The sequence below is a fragment of the Ovis aries genome, chromosome 17 (assembly GCF_016772045.2).
Source record: "Ovis aries strain OAR_USU_Benz2616 breed Rambouillet chromosome 17, ARS-UI_Ramb_v3.0, whole genome shotgun sequence".
Lineage (NCBI taxonomy): Eukaryota > Metazoa > Chordata > Mammalia > Artiodactyla > Bovidae > Ovis > Ovis aries.
This window is the reverse complement of record NC_056070.1, coordinates 57,916,620-57,936,463: the sequence shown is the minus strand read 5'-3', so window position 1 is coordinate 57,936,463 and position 19,844 is coordinate 57,916,620. Positions and strand designations below refer to the sequence as shown.

Sequence of the window (19,844 nt, the reverse complement as noted above, 5' to 3'; positions counted from 1 at the left end):
TTCACCAAAGGCCCTAAAGTGGTGATATTCTAATTCAACTATCCCTTTTCATTACTAGCTAGAATATTTTACTATGAAGAATAATTTCCTCTCATCTATTATCTGGTCCCCCAGCGGCAGCGTATGTAGGAAAAGGCGGAATAAACGCTCACTACTTTCTTCAGATCCCAAAACAATACTTTGGGTTGTTATTATCCTCCAAAGGTGACCAATTATTTAGTTGTTGTTAAGTATTATGAGTTTACGTTCTAGTTACTGTCCATGCGGATGACTGAATCATCACATCTCTGACCAAAGGAAGCCTCCTCACGCTGGCCCATGAACACTTCTGACGTGAAACACTGTTTACTTGTCTAAAGGAAGCCTCCTGTCCATGGATACTTCTGACATGAAATACTGTTACTTTCCTTGCTCTCTGGCTCCAGGCTTCCAAGATGCTCCCGGGTCATCTTTCACATTTCCTGCTCTGGACCTGGAATCAGCCATTTCTCCAGAAACCCTGGCTGCTTCTGTGGGAGGTACGGACAGAAGACCAGCATCTGAGGACTGCAGATGACCGTTCTGCTGGGCTGGCGCCTGCTTCCAGACCGTTTCAGTGAGTCTAGCGTGTAAGTGTGTGCACATGTGCACACATATATACCTAACACACACTTCAGTGCCAACTATCTTATGAGTTCATACTGCTACATCTAATTTAAACTCACAACTATACAGCTTTTCCCTTCTATTTTATACATATATATAATATATATATCTATCTTTTTTCCTCCAGGAGAATCCTATTTCTTCAGGATACCAGGGATGAATCAGAATGTCACATGATCACTTACTTATTTTATTCCACATCTCTCTCTTTCACACACACACACACACACACACACACACACACACACACACACACACACACACCAGCCTCAGAATAACAAAACCAATATTCTCATCACCTTGATGGTTCCTGAAAACAGGGAAACATTTTGCTCATACTCTCCCCCATTGTCTGTTCATTTCTTTTGGAGAGGTGTACTGTATCTACACAGAGCTTACAGCCACCACATACAATACCTTTGTCCCTATCAACTGTCACTTGGATTTAATTCTACAAGTAAACCTATACTTAATGTTCACCACTAGTCCTTGTATTAGGGTCTCTCTGGTTATTTTGGTTGTTTGAAGCTTATTTTCTAGCACATTTTTCAGGCAGAGCTCAAAAGTCCCTGAGTTACTGCAACTGGATAGGTTTCTCCACAGCTCTTACATCTGGAAATCAATTTGGCTGGATATAAAAATCCTTGGCTGACATTCTCCATCCTTGGATATCTTAAATGTGTTCCTCTTTTTCTCTGGAATAGACTAATCCTGTTGAAAAGTCTGATGGTATTCTGACTTATTCTCCCTGTAACTGGCTTCATCTTTTTCGCCTGGATTCTCAAAGGACTTTCCTGTCTTTAAAGTTCAATCTTTTTACTGAAATATGCTTCAGTGTTGGTCATTCTGGGTCAGTCTTCTTAACTATGGTGTATGCTCTTCTAATATGCTGCTTCAAATCTTTATTTACTCCTTTTTAAGACCACGAAGAATGTAAATGTAAACTGTTTTCAAATATCCAGGGATTAGTGCCTTAGCATTTATGGAAACTATGCTTCTTCCTTCCTATGCTTTCCATATTGAAACAACAAGCCATTTGCCAAGAATGAATATAAATAGGGTCACTTATGAAAACCAGCGGGAGAAGGCAATGGCACCCTACTCTCCAATACTCTTGCCTGGAAAATCCCATGGACGGAGGAGCCTGGTGGGCTACAGTCCATGGGGTTGCTAAGAGTCGGACACGACTGAGCGACTTCACTTTCACTTTTCACTTTCCTGCACTGGAGAAGGAAACGGCAGCCCACTCCAGTGTGGGTTGCCCACTCCAGTGTGCCTGGAGAATCCCAGGGACGGAGGAGCCTGGTGGGCTGCCATCTATGGGGTCGCACAGAATCGGACACGGCTGAAGCGACTTAGCAGCAGCATGAAAACCAGCACCCCAAAATATTTACAAACATGAAAGTATTCTGTTATTAAAAAACAACCTGCTTTAGGTTTGAAATATTTGTCAGGCTAAAAAGTAACGTATTTATGGTATCTTATTTCTTAAAAAAAACTATAATAATATACTTTTTTGCTGGCTATTCATATTTAGTCTTTGTAACCAATCTGGTAAGTAAAAAAGCAGTACTTCATTATTATCTAACATTGATCTGAATGAATTTAAAGGTATTTTTACTAGACTGTCAGTGCCTGGACTTGCTTTCCTGAGAATGTTGTTCTCTTATCCTTTGTACGTTTTAAAATTTCTTTTCAGAAATTTTAAGTATTCTACTGACTTTCTTTACAGTTTCTTTGGTCATACAAATCTTTTTTTCTTTTAACTGCAAAATCATGTCTTTTTTTTTTTTAAGTGCCTTTGCATTACCAGTCATGGTTCAGAAGGAATTCCTAGATTGCACACGAAGTCTCCTGTTTTCTTGAAATTTTCATGTGATAATTTAAAACTTCTGGTTGTTTAATCTCAGAATTTAATTTTTGTACACGATGCAAGTTTTACTTTCTTCCAGATGGATATTCAGTTATGTCCAATACCATTCATTAAATAATCCATCTTCTCCCCTCTGAGCTTGAATACATTATCTTTCATGCTGGGACATGGCTTTGAATGATCCTCTGCCACTGATGGAGTTATCCATTTTTATTCAAATTTTGTAATGTTTGATAACAGGTAGCATTATAATAGGTTCTAATATCAAGTGGTGGAAGTTTCCTATTGTGTGCGTGTATTCAGTCACTCACTCGTGCCCAGCTGTTTGTGTTCCCATGGACTGTAGCCTGCCAGGCTCCTCTGTCCATGGGATTTCCCAGGCAAGAATACTAGAGTGGGTTGCCATTTCCTATTCCAGAAGTTTCCCATTGTGATTATTTAAAAACTGTTTTTTCTGGCTCTTCTTGTGAATGTATTCTTCTGTGTATATTTTATGACAATACTATCCATTTAAGACACACAAAACTCTTGTTGGATCCTAAATGGAACAGCACTAAGTTTATGTACTGATTTTGGAAGAACTGACATTTTTGTGATAGTAAGTCTTATTCAAAGACATGCTCTGCCTTGTGTACTTAGGCACTGAGTTGTGTCCAATTCTTTACAACCCCATGGACTGTAGCCCACCAGGCTCCTGTGTCCACGGGATTTCCCAGGCAAGAATACCAGAGTGGGTTGCCATTTCCTCCTCCAAGGGATCTTCCCGATCCAGGGATTGAACCTGCATCTCTTATGTCTCCTATGCACTGCCTTATGTTTTTCAAACAGCATTCTATAGTCTAACTTAAGAAACTCACTCCTAGGAACTAATACTTAGAAATGAAAGCACTAGAAAGATCACTCTCCACAGTAACACAAAATGGAGAAGAAAGTGGTTATTATCAATAGAGGGATGGTTAAATAAGTCATGGTATATACTACAAAAAAAGCAGGCAGTCATTATTAAAGGTGAATTTGATTTTTACCAATTGATCAGGACAGATTTCCACAGGGTAATGTTGAATGAGGAGAAAGAGATATTTATTGAAAAGTACCTATTATATGATCTCAGTTTTGTAAAGTAATGATCCCCTCCATCCTCATGTATATCATATTAGCATGGGCTACAATCTAGGTTGTCATCATAAATTATGGGAGTAGGGGCAGGGAAGGCCAATGCAAATGGAGGGAGAAGAGAGGAAGGAAAGGCCACATAAATAAGAAAAAAAAACAAAGTCTGCACTAAACATCCAACCAAACCCAAACTACCAATAAACTCAGTATGTATTGACTATTTATGTATTTAAAAGTCTATATGTATATATGCAAAAAAGAGAGGTCGACTTTTATTTTTAAAGCTGCACAATACTATTAGATCACACTTCAATTCATTTATAGATAAACCAAAATAGAAACAGGAAAATGACCTCTGCATCAGGACTCATCCAAGGCCTAGAATAGTGACACGCCTTACCTCTCCTCACAGTTGCTCCACTGACAGACACTTCGCTCTCCTAAAGCCCTTTGACCACAGTAAAGAAAAATGCCTTACGCCTTGTTGTGAGCTATTTCACAATGAGCTCTCTTAAGGAAGATGTTAAAATAGCATTCTTATCTTCCATCTCAAGTCAAGTTTCCAGAACTTTTAGAGCAGAACATATTTGTCATAGGTAAGTCAGGCTGGAAGCCAAATCATCTTTCAGGTAAACTAGAAATTAACCTTTACAGCAGAAAATACAAAGCATAAAAAACTTTAAGTAAGCAACAACCAAGAGACAAAGGGTTCTTCTTGATCAGGAGAGATGAACAACTCTACCAGATATCTACAATGTCCACGGCTAAAGTAAGATCACGTCTTACCAGAATTCAGAAACTATGAAAAATTATCCATTAAATACGACATGCCTCTAAGAAAAATATTTTTTTTAATTCAACTCACAACAGGCAAGTTTGGCGATGACAACAAAGAAAGGATAATTTGTGTTACCCAAACGACATAATAGACATAAGTACCCAGAGCACAGTATTTGACACCCAGGAGGAATAAATACTAATTCTCCCACAAGGATTTTTGCACCATTTCTTTAAATATTAATTGCCTTGGTGTATTTACCTTGTATACACAGAATTTTTCAAAAACGTACTACAGCGACATGAATGTAACATGAAACATTTGAAATACACGTCTCATTGTTCAGCCACACACCTATTACAGCAATTAATCCTGGGGTTATTAGTAAAACAAACTCCTGATAGAACTACAGCTTACCTTCCTTCCATATTTAGGATACACACCAGCTCATCCTCAAAAAATATCTCGGGGCCCTCAAGATTCTCAATGTCACTGAAACCATTACAAGGGACCTATGAAGAAGACAGATGCACAGAGGCCTCAGTAAGGAGTAGCAATGCTGTTGTCTCTCACACACAAAGTTACAAGCAAAGCTGTTCACTTCCAAGGAAGCGGTAACACCTCTCCCACACTATCTGGCACCACCCACCCACTAGGGGAGAAAAGGAACCTGTGGGTAACAGTAATTTGTTCAAATCATATTATTAGCTGCAAATGAATTATATTTGGAATTTATAGACTGGAATTTCTGAAAGTGATAACCCAGAGTTCTCACCTAAGGAAAAACAACTCTGAAAGAAGGACTAAAAATATAAAAATCATGTCTTTCCCAGTACCTATTCTGTGCTGGCAACACTGTATTCAACTAGGAGTCCAGGGCCAGAGAAGGAAGTCTAGGGGTTTGGGTGACTCTGAAGGTTGAGGCTTCTCCTCTGTAAGTTGAGTTGGTGGTGCCGATGAGCTGTAAGATCCCCGCCCCCTTGGTTTAAAAATTTGATTCCTTTTCCCACTTTTCTTTCTGAAAGTCGGCAGGAAATTTCTTGTCAGCCTGTGTGCACGTGGAAAACACAGGAGCACAAGGGTCCTGAGCCAAAGTAATCATCTACCCACAGATCAATCCTAAGTACAGTCCTGCTATGTTCAAAGTCCTCGACACACTTCTAATCATGCAGAGGTGCAGGGAAAGACGGATCTGGGGAAAGACAACAATGCGCCATTACTGGACAAAGGCTCGGGCTGTTAAACATGCGCACAAGACCAGCTGGACTGTAAGCAGAGGCTGCAAACGAGTGGCTCGTGTCCAGTGCATCAAGCACATCCAGCACCCCCACGTGTATGTGTGCAAACATGTTTAGACCAGTGTAGAATATCTGTGACTATGAGCGCTTTTAGCCAGCATATGGCTTATCCCAAATAGGACACAAATTCAGGTCATTCTGACATCAACAAACACTTGTTTATAGAAACAAATTACACTGGAGAATACCTAAGCTTTATTCTTTATAGGGAGAGATATTCAAATCCATGCCACGTTCGAATTTTCCCTTTCAAAAACTTGAAAGGGATTGTGTGAACTCATTAAAAGTAATTAAAATTAGAAATCGGAATTAATGTTCAGTAAATCAGGATAAATCAGACTGGTTCCACTTCTGGACCTCCAATCAGAAATAAAATATTAGTGCTGTCTCTTTTCCAGAATGTGCAAAAAGTTAAGAATCAGGACCGCATACAGAAACTTCTGTGAGACATTTGGGGAAGGGAAACCAAACAAACCCATGCATTTTAACAACATTAAAAACAAACATTAAAAACCCCACAACTTTTCAGAAATAATGTATATGAGATGGTATCACTGAGGGAGTAATAATTCTCGCTTTATGGGTAGCTTTTAATCCTCTGTTACCTTAACAAATAACGCATTCACTACCGGTTTGAACCTGCAAAGCCAGAGAGAAGAACTGTATTAATTTTGTCAACCATTCTGGGAAAACTACTGGGTGAAATTTGTAGTGTTCAATCATGGATGATACTCCCAATCATGTAGAGACTGCAAAAAATACTGTCTAACTCCCTTAAAGAGAAATAGTGCTGATCTGGATTCCCTCCACATTGCGGGCAGGTCCCTCCCTCTCCATCCCTCCCCCCATTCTCTCTGGCTTTAGAAAAGTAAAGCTGGCAGGGACAAATGGCTCCGTGTTGTTGGATAGGAGGAAAGGACACAATGACTCTTGCAGCCATCTAAGTGAGGAAGGGACTGTGAGCGCACTGAACAGGGAGATAGCAAAAAGAGCTGGATGAGCTAATGCCTACAGACCCAGACGCAGACCACCGCTAGCAGGCAAATGCTTAGAGCTCCATCAACGGATCCTTACGTGCTCTGAAAAGAACCTCTTTGAGAACGAGGCTACAATCTTCCGGGCTTCTAACCCAGCTTTTTGCCGAACTTTGTACTCCTCCAACCAATTGACGTAGTCGGTGGGGCTGTAGTGTTTCATAAGGGAAGGCCACCTACAAGGAGAAGAACACCCCCTCAGCTTAACAGAGACGCAAAGGCAGAAGAAATAGGAATCAAAAGCAGCTTTGGAAAACAGCGAAAGCGGTTGGGTTTAGGGATCAGGGGCGGCCCTAGCGAGGGACCCAGTTCAAATCTTCACCCGGCGCGCACGCACTCGCATACACCGTGACCTTGGCTTAACAGTATCAATACTGTGTCTTCACTCCCCATTTATAAAATGGGGACAGTCGTAGCAACAACAATCACAGTGATCGCAATCACAGTTAACATTAATTGTGCGCCTCCTAAGAGCGGGGCCCTGTGTAAGGCTCCCCATGTATCAGCTCATCTAACCACCACAGTAAAAGATAGGTCTTCATCACAACACCATTTAAAGTCGATACATGAGGCTCCAAAAAGGGAAGCTGCTACCCGCAAGGTCACACAGTGAGTATGCCAGGGCCAGATTTTATGCCGGGTCCTAACCGAAATCTGTGCTCTCGGCCAACCGCCAAAGGGATGCTGCGCCCGCTTCCCTCAAAGGGCCGTTAGGATCACTGCATCACCGGGTCCGTGTAAACATTTTAGCACGGAGTCGGGCACAAAAGAAGCGCGCAGGATGGATCAGCGGTGATAACCACGGTCGTCATCCTTGATGGGGGGCCGGGCTGCTGGGCGCTTCCCGAGACGCAATCTGGGCATCCGCGGGTCCGCCTGGCGTGGACGGAGGGGCCAGCGGCCTGGAGGCCTTTGTGTCTCTGTCCGCGGGAAGGGGTCCTCCCGGGGGTGGGGTCCGCGAGCCGGCAGGGAGACGGCGGCGGCTCGGAACAGCCAGGCCGGGGCCCCGGGGTGGGGTGGGGGGCGCGCAGAGAGAGGGGGGAGCGCGGGCTCACCTCACCCGGAACTGCTCCTTCCACACCTTCCCACTGCCCTGGCACAGCTCGCGCAGCCGCCGGCAGGTGCTGGAGACGCGGCCGATGTCGGCGGCCGTCAGCGAGCCGCTACACAGGATGTACTCCAGCACCTCTCCGGGCAGGTTGACCAGGCAGCTGAGGCCCGCCGCCTCGGGCACGGCCTCCTCCACCAGCGCCGGCACCACCTCCATCGCGCTGTCGACCGCTGCCGCCGCCATCTTGTCCGCGTACCTGAGGCCCCGCGCGCGCGCGCGCGCGTTTGCTCGCGCCAGGGCGCCCCCTTGGCCCCGCCTACCCGGCTCGAGGGGCGGGGGCCGAGGTCCCCCCGCCCGGCTCCCCACGCCCCGCCCAAGCCTGTGGCCACAGCCCCACTTGGCCCCGCCCACTCGCCTCGAGGGGCGGGTGCCGGGGTCCCCCCCGCTCCCCCTCCGCTCAGGCCCGTGGCCACACCCACCTCAGCTCCTCTCCCCCTCTTGGCCCCGCCCACCCACCTCGAGGGGCGGGCGCTGGGGTCCCCCCTCCCCCACTACAGCCCAGGCCCGTGGCCACACCCCCTCAGCCCCAGCTGCTCCGGGAGGGCTGCGCCCCTGGCCAAGGGAAGGAAACGCGTCTTGGAAAATAACGCCGCTGTGGGCCTGGGAGCTATGAGGGGACAGGATTAGTAGCTTCCATCCTCCGCAATCACCCTAAGAACTGTTCTTCCTCCCAAGTTACAGATGGGGAGACTGAGGTTCAGGGAGATAAATAGACTTGTTGGGAGTCCCTTGTCCTAGATTCTAACCCAGATCTACTTGACTCTGCTTGACTGGATGCTAAACCAGTATGCTCTAATAATAAAACTCATGAGTGGGTGCTGTGCCAAGCATTGTAAGCACATTCTTCACGGCAGCCTATGTGAGCCCGGCTGTGACAGGTACCATATTTATATTTGATCTACAGATAAGGAAGACCTAGTTCACAGAGATGAGCGTACTCATTAAAAGTGACAGAGACAAAAAGTGGTCAAATCTGGATTTGAATCCTCCAAACAGGAGTTCCCATTCAGCTATGGGCAGGCACTCTCTTTTTTCCTACACCTGCACCTGTTTAAATTTTTCAGCTCAGTTTCGTGCCAGGCCCTGTACTGTGTGCCTTGGGGACACAGAGGTGGATAAGACAGTGTCCTTGCCTCCCAGGAGCTCAAAGTCCTCACCCCCTCCCCCAAGTTTACCTTGTTTCTTTCCCAGTGGTTCCTGCCTTGGAAGGGGCTACCCATCCATGCATTCCTGCAAAACTGGAACCTATTGCCATCCTTCTCACTTCTCTCTCCCTCACCATCTGGGTCCAAATGCCCAGTAGAGCATAACATCTCCAAGCCTCTGCCTTCACATCTATGAAATGGGGATAACAATAGGTCTTCCTATTAAATGAAACAATGCACATACATCAGTTCCCCTCGCTGAGTAAGAGGTAAATCCAAAACCTAGGAGATGGAAACAACCTTATTTCTGTGCTCTTAGTTTTGTAGGCCAGGAAACGGGGAAAGGCTTAGCTGAAGAACTCTGAGTTGGAATCAGGTGGTGGCTCCAGATTTGAAGCTTTCAACCACTGCACATGCTAACCACGGTTAGATCTCACAGGACCTGGAAAAAGGGTTGAGCTATGTGCTAACATACACTATTTATATTCAGATGCCCAATACAGGTTAAGATTTCTGTGCCTCAGTTACTTCAAAGAAGCTTTTCTGAGGGGAAACAGGGAAGCAGTTTCTTGTCTGAATGATCATTCTTAATATCCATCAAATCTGTCTCTTCTCTCTCTTCAGCCACTGTCTCTGTCCATATCTCTACTGCGGCTCCTAACAGTCCCGCCCTGGCTCCGAGAAGGTGAACATCAACCTTGGTGACACTCAGACCTTGGCAAAGTTTCCAGCCTGTGAGGTGGAAGCTGTTTTTATGAATGACTCTTGCTTTCTGATCAATGACAATTAAAATTAAATTCTCCTCTGCCAATCCAGAGAATCCTCCCCAAGCCCTAGGAAAGAAGAACATTTTTATTTTTGAACATGCATTAAACCAGATGGTGATATACATCACAGGTAACCCACTAATGAGATCACAGAGAGAAATCCCACCGTTTTATAGACAGCCAAGCATTGCAGCACGTACATGCTCCCGAGATTAGTGGTGGCTTGTAAATTACCATTCACTTAAAAAGTAAGAGGATCTGAGACTTCTCTGTTGACCTAGTGGCTAAGACTCCATTCTCCTGATGCAGAGGACCTGGGTTCGATCCCTAGTTGGGGAACTAGATTTTACATGCCTCAACTAAGACCCAGCACAGCCTAAATAAATACGTAAGTGTGTGTTTTTTTTTTAAAGCACTAAAAGGTAAGAGTCTGATTGTACTTTCCCTAGCCCAGTTCATGCTAAAGTCACCTGCTAAGTGGAGCATACATTATACTGTCTGCCTTTGTCTCAAGGAATAGTAAAATTTCTCATCTTTGTGATAAGCTGGCAGTTACAGTATAAATACAAGTGCTCAAACTCCCACATGGCTGGGAGACACAACCTTCCTTGACGTTTACATTTCAAAGAGATGGCTCCCTTGCCCTTAAAAGAAGCAGTCCTAGGTTGTGATATTGGCCAGGAGGCATATTTGCAAAATGTAGTGTAGACACACAGTGGAGTAATACTCAGACATAAAAAGGAATGAAGCACTGACATGTGCTACAACACGGGTAAACCCTGAGAACATGATGCTAAGTGGAAGCAGCTGCATGTGAGGGACTTCCCTGTGGTCCAGTGGCTGAGACTCTGCACTCTCAATGTGTAGGGGGCTCGGGTTCAGACCCTGGCCAGGGAACTAGATTCTGCATGCCGCAACTGAAGATCCCATATGCTATAACTAAGACCTGGTGCAGCCGAGTTAATTAATTTAAAAAAGAAGCCACACTCAAAAGGGCAGCTATTATATGATCACACGTCTATGAAACATATAGAACAGGCAAATTCTTGGAGACAGAGTGTAGATTAGAGGGTTACCAAGGGCTGGGAGGGAGGAGAGAATCGGGGATACTTGCTGAATGGGTACAAAGCTTCTGTCTAGGGTGATGAGAAAGTTCTGGAAAGAGATAGTGGTTGACAGTTACACAGCATGAATGCCCTCCATACCATTGAATTTATACTTAAAAATAGTTGAATTATAAATTTCCTGTGGTGTACAGTATGCCATAGTATTTAAAAAAATAGAACCCACAGAAAAGATTCACATCCCTATGAAAGAGACAGAGGAGGGACTTCCCTGGTGGTCATGGGGTAAAGACTCCGTGCTTCCAATGCAGGGAGTGTGGGTTAGATCCCTGATCAAGGAACTAAGATCCCACAATCCTGCAGCATGGCCAAAAAAAAAAAAAAACCCAAAAAACAAAAAAAAAAAAAACGGGGGGGAGAGAGAGAGACAGAGGAAAGATTCACACATATAGAATGTATAAGGAAATGCTCTAAAAAAGAAAAGAGGGAATGGGTCTCTTTTCATGTTGGTGACAGGCAAGATTCTAAGTTTTTAACGTACCTTTCTGCTGAACTGCTGACTGTATTTAACCCAAAGATGATCCCCACTACCTGTGTGTGCATGCTATCACTTCAGTCCTGTCCGACTCTATGCAACGCTATGGACTGTCGCCTGCCAGGCTCCTCTGTCCATGGGATTCTCCAGGCATGAATACTAGAGTAGGTTCCCATGCCCTCCTCCAGGGGATCTTTCTGACCCAGGTATCTAACCCATGTCTCTTATGTCTCCTGCATTGCAGGCAGGTTCTTTACCATTAGCACCACCTGGGAAGCCACTGCCCCCCACCCCCCCACCCCTACTACCTGAGTTCCTATTTAAAATCCTCTCACACAAGCCCCAATCCTTGACTAACCTGGCTCCCCAGAGTTCCTCCTGGGTGTCCTAACCTGCTATAGCAAGAGAATATCTTCATGGACCATGAAGTGTATTTCTGGTTATCTTTGGCTGGAGGACTTCAAAATGCCTTTCCCATGAGACCACCACAGCCCAGCTAGAGAGACTATGTCTCAACCCCCCTCAACATCTTCTATGGTTTTCCTTGTTCTCAAAATAAATCTTCTATGGTTTTCCTTGTTCTCAAAATAAACGCATCCTTTCTCTTCTGGTCCAGCCCCTAGATTCTCTCTCCCACCTGCTAATCCAGGGCCACTTTTCTGGACTGTCTGCAGTTCCTACTCATCCTTTAGCTCCAACTCGAGAACTTGCCTGCAGGAACACATGCCTGCTGATCACAGACTAAGCCTGCTTCTCTCTCCTGCCCTTGCAGAACCCCCTTTCATTCATTTGGTACGTAGCTCAGCTGGTAAAGAATCTGCCTGGACTGCAGGAAACCCTGGTTCGATTCCTGGGTCGGGAACATTCCCTGGAGAAGGGATAGGCTACCCACTCCAGTATTTTTGGGCTTCCCTGGTGGCTCAGACGGTAGAGAATCTGCCCGCAATGGCGGAGATCTGGGTTCGATCCCTGGGTGGAGAAGATCCCCTGGAGGAGGGCATGGCAACTCCAGTATTCTTGCCTGGAGAATCCCCATGGACAAAGGAGCCTGGTGGGCTACAGTCTGTAGGGTTGCAAAGAGTCAGACATGACTGAGCAACTGAGTACACACACACTCCTAAACTGCTGTAATACACACATTGGCATATCGGATTCACCCACGGGCATGGCTGATTCAGGCTTTATGGGGTGTGGACAAAGAACGCTGCCTCCCGTTTCAGTAAACAAAGAATGCTGCCACCCTCAAGCCAGTGCTGCCTGGATGGTGCACCCTGAGGGGAATTCAGGATGGAGGAAAATATGGTACCGGCCCCACATCGTTAGAGATGCCTATCAAAGGGATGGTTTGCATGGGCCCGGCCTCTTGCATCTTTCCATACACAGAAAAGCACTAAAATCATTAACTTGAGATGTCTGCTTTTGGTTGTTGTTTTTGTTTTTTTGTGTGTGTGTGATTAGCAGCAATCTTTTGATGTTTGACTAATTTTTGTTCTTTTCCCCCCAGCAAAAACTCCTATGTACCCTGGCTCCTCCCTTTTTACTTTGGAACAGTTCCTCAGAGCTTTCTGAGAGGCTGACTTCCTGGGCTAGAGTCCTCAATAAGGTCCCCAAATAAAATGTAAGTTGATACTTCGGCCACCTGATGCAAAGAACTGACTCATTTGAAAAGACCCTGATGCTGGGAAAGATTGAAGGCAGGAGGAGAAGGGGATGCCAGAGGATGAGATGGTTGTGCGGCATCACCGACTCAATGGACATGAGTTTGAGTAAACTCCAGGAGCTGGTGATGGACAGGGAGGCCTGGTGTGCTGCAGTCCATGGGGTCGCAAAAAGTCGGACACGACTGAGCGACTGAGTGACTGAACTGAAACTTTGAGGTTGTGCATTTTCTGCAGTCAGGAGCCTGAAGCTTTATTGTCTGGAGTCCTATTTTAGTTTACTTATTTTCTCTTTTTTGGCTGTGCTGCTTGGCGTGTGGGATCTTAGTTCCCTGAGCAGGGATTGAGCCTGTGCCCTCTGCAGTGGAAGGGCATAAGTGTTAACACTGGACCACTAGGGAAGTCCCAGGGGCCCTATTTTATTATTTATTTCTTTTTTGGGGCACACCACACAGCCTTCATGGAACCAGGGATCAAACCCAGGCCCTTGGCAGTGAAAGCCCAGAGTCCTAACCACTGGACCATGGAGGAATTCCCTGGGGGCCCTATTTTAGAAAAGGGACACACAGGATAAACTCGTAAGTCAACTGGGGGACATTTATGTAAAATGAGGAAAGAAGGGGCCTTTGGTGAGGGTCCCGAGGTTTATCATTAATTTGATAACGAACACATTTCTTCCTATAAAAGGTAACCTCCATGTAAGCAGGGGCTCTGTTCCATTTGCTCAACTATTTGGTGACTCATATGGTACAGAATCTGCCTGCAATATGAGAGACAGGGTTAGATCCCTGGGTTGGGAAGATCGCCTGTAGGAAATGGCAACCCACTCCAGTATTCTTGCCTGGAGAATCCCCATAGAGAGAGGAGCCTGGCGGGCTACAGTCCATGGAGTCGCAAAGAGTCAGACATGACTTAGTGACTAAACGACAACACTCCATAGGAATGACTGATTGAATCATTGGGCATTGACAATTGATTCAACCTCCAGCCCCTCTTCCCTCTGAGGAGCTCAGGGGCATAGGACCAAAAGATCCAACCCTCTAATCACCTGGTTGGTTCCCCTGGCAACCAGCCCCCTACCTCAGGTGCTTTCCAAAAGTCGCCATAGTAACATAAACTCAGGTGTGGTTGAAAGCAGCTTGTTAAGAATAACAAGACACCTTCATCACTCTTATCATAGGAGATTCCAAGAATTCTAGGAGCTCTGAGCCAGACACAGGACGGAGACCAAATATGTAGCATAGCATGCATGCTCAGTCATGTCTGACTCTTGTGACCCCATGTACTGTGACCCAGGAGGCTCCTCTGTCCATGGAATTCTCCAGGCAAGAATACTGGAGAAGGTTGCCATTTTCACTGGGGAAGCCCGAGAGCAAATATATTCCTTATTATAAACCACAGTATCACAGGTATCTTACGCAGCAAAAGGGACTTTGCAGATGGAATCAAGTTAGGAATCTTGAGATGCAGAGATAATCTCGGACAATCTTGTGGGCTCAGTGTAATCACAAGGGTCCTTATCAGACAGGCAGGTGACTTTCCTGGTGGTCCAGTGGCCAAGACTTTGAAATCCCAATGCAGGAGGCCCCAGGTTCGATCCCTGGTCTGGGAACTAGATCCCACATGCTGCAACTAAGTTCACATGCCACAATAAAGATCCCGCATGCCACAATGAACACTGAAGATCTTGAGTGCCATAACTAAGAGTCGGCACAGCCACACACACACACACACACACACACACACACACACACACTCTTACGTGCATGCATGCTCAGTAGCTTCAGTCGTGTCTGACTGTTTGCAACCCCATGGACTTCAGCCCACCAGGCTCCTCTACGGGATTCTCCAAGAAGAATACTGGAGTGGGTTGCCATGCCTTCCTCCAGGGGACCTTCCTGACCCAGGGATCAAACCCATGTTTCCTGCATCTCCAGCAATGCAGGCAGGTTCTTTACTGCTGAGCCTCCTGGGAAGCCTTTTATATATATATATATATAAAGAGGCACAGGAGGGTTGGAGTCAGAGACAGGGGATGTGACAATAGATACAGGGGCTGGAGTGATGTTGGGCCGTAAGCCAAGAAATGTGGGCAGCTTTCTAAAAGCTAGAAAACCTAAGGAAATAGATTCTTCCTTAGATCAGTAGCAATAAGAAATTAACACAGATTTATACAGATCTTACTTTTCTACTGCTGCTGTAACAAACTACCACAACTGAGGGTCTTAAAACCATACCACCGTGTGATCTTATTGCCCTGGATGTCAGAGTCTCAAGTGAGTCTTAGGAGACTGAGATCAAGACACAGCAGAGCTCTGTTCCTTGTGGAGGCTCTGGGTGTAGAGGCTACTTGAATCCCTTGGCTCATAGCGTGACTCCAACCTCTGCAGCAGTAAAGCAGCATGCCAGGGAGGTGTTGTGACTGTTTGTTAGGCAGCTTTATTGTGGCAGTAGATAATGGATACGCAGAAGCAGGTAAAACAGACACACACACACACATAATTGCAAAGCAGTACCTCCACTATGCCAAGCAATTGGTACAGGCAGGAAGTATGGCTGGACGGCGGAGGAGAGCTTCCCTGAAAAGGCAGTGTTTGAATCCTGCCCTCAGCAATGGAGGTGGGCTCTCTAGGTGAGGGGCATGGCAGAAGCAAAGGCAAGCTAGAAGGAAAATAAAAGCTGTGTTTAGAGCCCTTGAGGGCAAATCAGAAGACTGGGTGGTTTGGGTGGAGCAGTGGCCGAAACAGAAATGCAAAAGGCTGCTTGTGGCCAGAGCAGGCACTAGCGCTGGCCAGAGGGGTTGGTCTTCCCGCTCTGGCCCCTGGTGGTCCCAAAGGCCTTTGCGCAAAGGCGAAGTGGGCTGAAAGAGACGGTTCTGGAAGGGGCAATCTGGGGGCAGTGTGCGCTTTTCAAGGAAGGTGACGTTATTAGCACCAGCTTGGAGGAGCAAGAAACAGGTGTCTCTCCCCACAGATTTTCCCTGAGGCTTTTCTGCTAATAGCTATATTTCCATTAGCGATTCTTTTCAAAGCCTTCAAAACAGAACTGACTCAGTTACTCACTGCTTAATGGCACAGATACTACACCTTGAGGTGGTAGTGTGTCTTAGAGGCTTTCTTGCCTTTAAGAGTTTCTTTTCCCCAATATATCCTTATGGCACGTGGGACTCATCACCCTTGAAGATCTCAAAATTCCTGGAAACAGTAAACTAGGGAGGAGAGAGTGGGGCTTCCAACATAAACTTACAACCTCAACTCTGACTTTCAGCCGAGAAAACGAAGATGCCAAGATGCCAGGAGACCCATCTACCCTTGTCCTCTCACCCTGCCCCGACCCAGGTTTACTAATCTAAAAGATTTGCGTCTTAAAAAAAAAATCACTTTACTAATTTACTATTTACTCTGATTTTAATCTTCTGCTATGTGATTAACTTAATCTTATTTTCCTCCAGAGGTTATTGCTAAAGTGATTTCCTTCTACTGATGTGGGTTAAGCTCTGTATTGATTGTAAATACGCTCCCTTGTTTTTTTGCTTCCTCAGCGGTTTTGCGAAGGGTACAATGAAAAACGGAAGTACATTTTTTTTACTATTCAACTGACTGCGAAGCCCATATTCTGTATTGACCTGCTGTAACTCAAAATTCCTTTTTTTCCTTCCCCCACTTGTTTCCCGCCCCCTTCTCCTTTTGATTTGTGATTGGAAAGGTTCTGTTTCGGTGTAAACTTAGATTTTTCACCTGGTTGCCAGGCAACAGAAGCCACCCCAGCCAGGAGGCACATAAATGTTAAATTTTCCCCAGCCACCTCTTGAGGCTGGGCCTGTCAAAACTCCAGTGTGTGTACGGGTCACATGGAGGAACTGGTTAAAAATGCGGCGGTGTCAAACCTAAATCCCCAGCGCGCACTAGTGAGCAGGTGTGGGGAGAGGGCAAGGATTTGGCTTTTAAAACCAGTGTCCCCTGTGATGGCAGGTGGTCTGGGAAACCTAGCACCTAAGTGTCAAATGGCAAACAGCAACAAGATGGGGCTGTTTTGAGTTTCAACGAGGAAAAAGGACTGGGACTTCCCTGGTGGTCCAGTGGTTAGGAATCCGCCTGACAATGCAGGAGACACGGGTTCAAGCCCTGTTCCAGGAAGATCCCAACATACCATGGAGCAACTAAGCCCGCATGCCGCAACTACTGAGCCTGTGCTCTGGAGCCCTTGAGCCGCAACTACTGAAGCCCACGTACCCTGGAGCCCCGCGCTCTGCAACAAGAGAAGCCTCCATGGTGAGAAGCCCGCGCACCACAACTAGAGAGTAGCCCCTGCTCGCTGCAAACAGAGAAAGCCCACACACAGCAATGAAGACCTAGCACAGCAACAAATAAATAAATACGTGGAGAAAGCAATGAGAAAGTTGGAAGGAACCAGAGCTAGTTTACTCATGTATAGGACTACTTTATTCTGTCCTATTCTATTCCATTCCATGCTGTTATGTTCTGTGTGTGTTGTATACATCAACTCACTTAATCCTATCGAAGGGCAATGAAGTCAAAATCATCACAACCTATTTTACAGTGAAGAAATGAAGGCACAGAGAGGTTAGGCAACTTATCCAAAGTTGCACAGCTCAGAAGTGGAGGAGCCTGGATTTGAACTATGACAGTCTCTTAGCAGCAGCACTGTGTCAACTGGAAAAAAAAAAAGGCACAACCTAAAAGATTGCCAGGAGAAATATCAATAACCTCAGATATGCAGATGATACCACCCTTATGGCAGAAAGTGAAGAGGAACTAAAAAGCCTCTTGATGAAAGTGAAAGAGGAGAGTGCCTTAAAGCTCAACATTCAGAAAACCAAGATCATGGCATCTGGTCCCATCACTTCATGGCAAATAGATGGGGAAGCAGTGCAAACAGTGGCTGACTTTATTTTGGGGGGCTCCAAAATCACTGCAGATGGTGACTGCAGCCATGAAATTATAAGATGCTCACTCCTTGGAAGGAAAATTATGACCAACCTAGACAGCATATTAAAAAGCAGAGATGTTACTTTGCCTACAAAGGTCCGTCTAGTCAAAGGCTATGGTTTTTTCAGTAGTCATGTATAGATGTGAGAGTTGGACTATAAAGAAAGCTGAGCGCCAAAGAATTGATGCTTTTGAACTGTGGTGTTGGAGAAGATTCTTGAGAGTACCTTGGACTGCAAGGAGATCCAACCAGTCCATTCTAAAGGAAATCAGTCCTGGGTATTCATTGGAAGGACTGACGTTGAAGCTGAAACTCCAATACTTGGGCCACCTCATGCAAAAAGCTGACTCATTGGAAAAGACCCTGATGCTGGGAAAGATTGAAGAGAGGAGGAGAAGGGGACGACAGAGGATGAGATGGTTGAATGGCATCACCAACTCAATGGACATGGGTTTGGGTGAACTCCGGGAGTTGGTGATGGACAGGGAGGCCTGGCGTGCTGCAGTTCATGAGGTCCCAAAGAGCTGGACACAACTGAGCAACTGAACTGAACTGAAAAGTTAAGAATTTTGTTTTATGTGGGACCTTGTTGGGAACTCTAGCCTGGGAAAGGCAACATCTCAGATTGGTCTGAGGAACTGTTCCAGAGAAGAAAGGGGGAAGCTGGGGTATGTAGGCGTTTTTGCTGAAGACAAATGGACACGAAGTGGAACATCAAAAGATGACTGCTAGTCACTGCTGCTAAGTCGCTTCAGTCGTGTCCGACTCTGTGCAACCCCACAGACGGCAGCCCACCAGGCTCCCCTGTCCCTGGGATTCTCCAGGCAAGAACACTGGAGTGGGTTGCCACTTCCTTCTCCAACACATGAAAGTAAAAAATGAAAGTGAAGTCGCTGAGTCGTGTCCGACTCTTTGTGACCCCATGAATTGCAGCCTACCAGGCTCCTCCGCCCATGGGATTTTCCAGGCAAGAGTACTGGAGTGGGGTGCCATCGCCTTCTCCACTGCTAGTCACACACATGCACAAAAACCAAGCCCTCTGAAGTTAATGATTTTAGTGCTGTTCTATGCATGGGAAGATGTAAGAGTCCAGGTGCACTGAAATTACTCCTCGAATATGTATCTTTTAGCAGCAACACCTACCTAGGGCCAGCGTTCTGGTTTTCTCTGTCCTGACTCCTCATCTGGGTGCACTGAGGGGGAGGGGTGGGTTGTCCAGTTGTTTAAACAGGAATGGCAGGAGCAGTCTTTGTTTACTGAAATGGCAGGCGGCATTTTTTTTTTTTTCTGGTATGAAACCAGGTGGTGGTTAAAAATGCAGATTCTCAAGCCAGCCGGTCTGGGCTTAAACTCCATTTCTAATACTTACTGGCTGTGTTGACTGGTTGAGCTGCTTTCACCTTGAAAGTGAAAGTGTTAGTTACTCAGTCGTGTCCAACTCTTTGTGAACTCATGGACTGCAGCCGCCAGGCTTCTCTCTCCATGGAGTTCTCCAGGCAAGAATACTGGAGTGGGTAGCCATTCCCTTCTCCAGGGGATTCTTCCTGACCCAGGGTTTGAACCTGGGCCTCCAAGTTCAATTGCAGGCAGATTCTTTACCATTTGAGCCACCAGGAAAGCCCCAAGCTCTTGCCTTAGCTTCCCAAGTTTTAACGTGTGGAGAGCAATGGTAACATGTCGGAGTATTCTTGTAAAGACTGGCATTCAATAACTGTTAGCCATTATTTTAGTTCATTTCTGAAGAGCAGTGTGGATCAAGTGTTGCCTTTCTGCTTCCTTGCTGATCAGCATCTCCTGTTTGAACTTGGCCCTGAGGCTCAGGGATGGGGCAGAAGAGTCAGGAACAGTGTTAAGGGTATCTTTGCTGTTGGAT

At 45.8% G+C, this 19,844-nt stretch overlaps 1 protein-coding gene across 2 annotated transcripts in view; it reads right to left on the bottom strand.

Moving 5' to 3' along the window:
• Positions 1–8,050, bottom strand: part of FBXO21 (F-box protein 21) — a 37,313-nt gene extending 29,263 nt beyond the window's left edge. For both annotated transcript variants that reach the window (XM_027956542.2, XM_027956543.2), the window contains exons 1-3: positions 7,797–8,050; positions 6,782–6,917; positions 4,827–4,921 (exon numbers count right to left, since the gene is read on the bottom strand). In XM_027956542.2, coding sequence (XP_027812343.1) covers positions 4,827–4,921; positions 6,782–6,917; positions 7,797–8,035 — 470 coding nt within the window. In that variant the 5' untranslated portion in view covers positions 8,036–8,050. The remainder of the gene's footprint in view (positions 1–4,826; positions 4,922–6,781; positions 6,918–7,796) is intronic.
• Between the last annotated feature and the right edge of the window lie 11,794 nt (positions 8,051–19,844).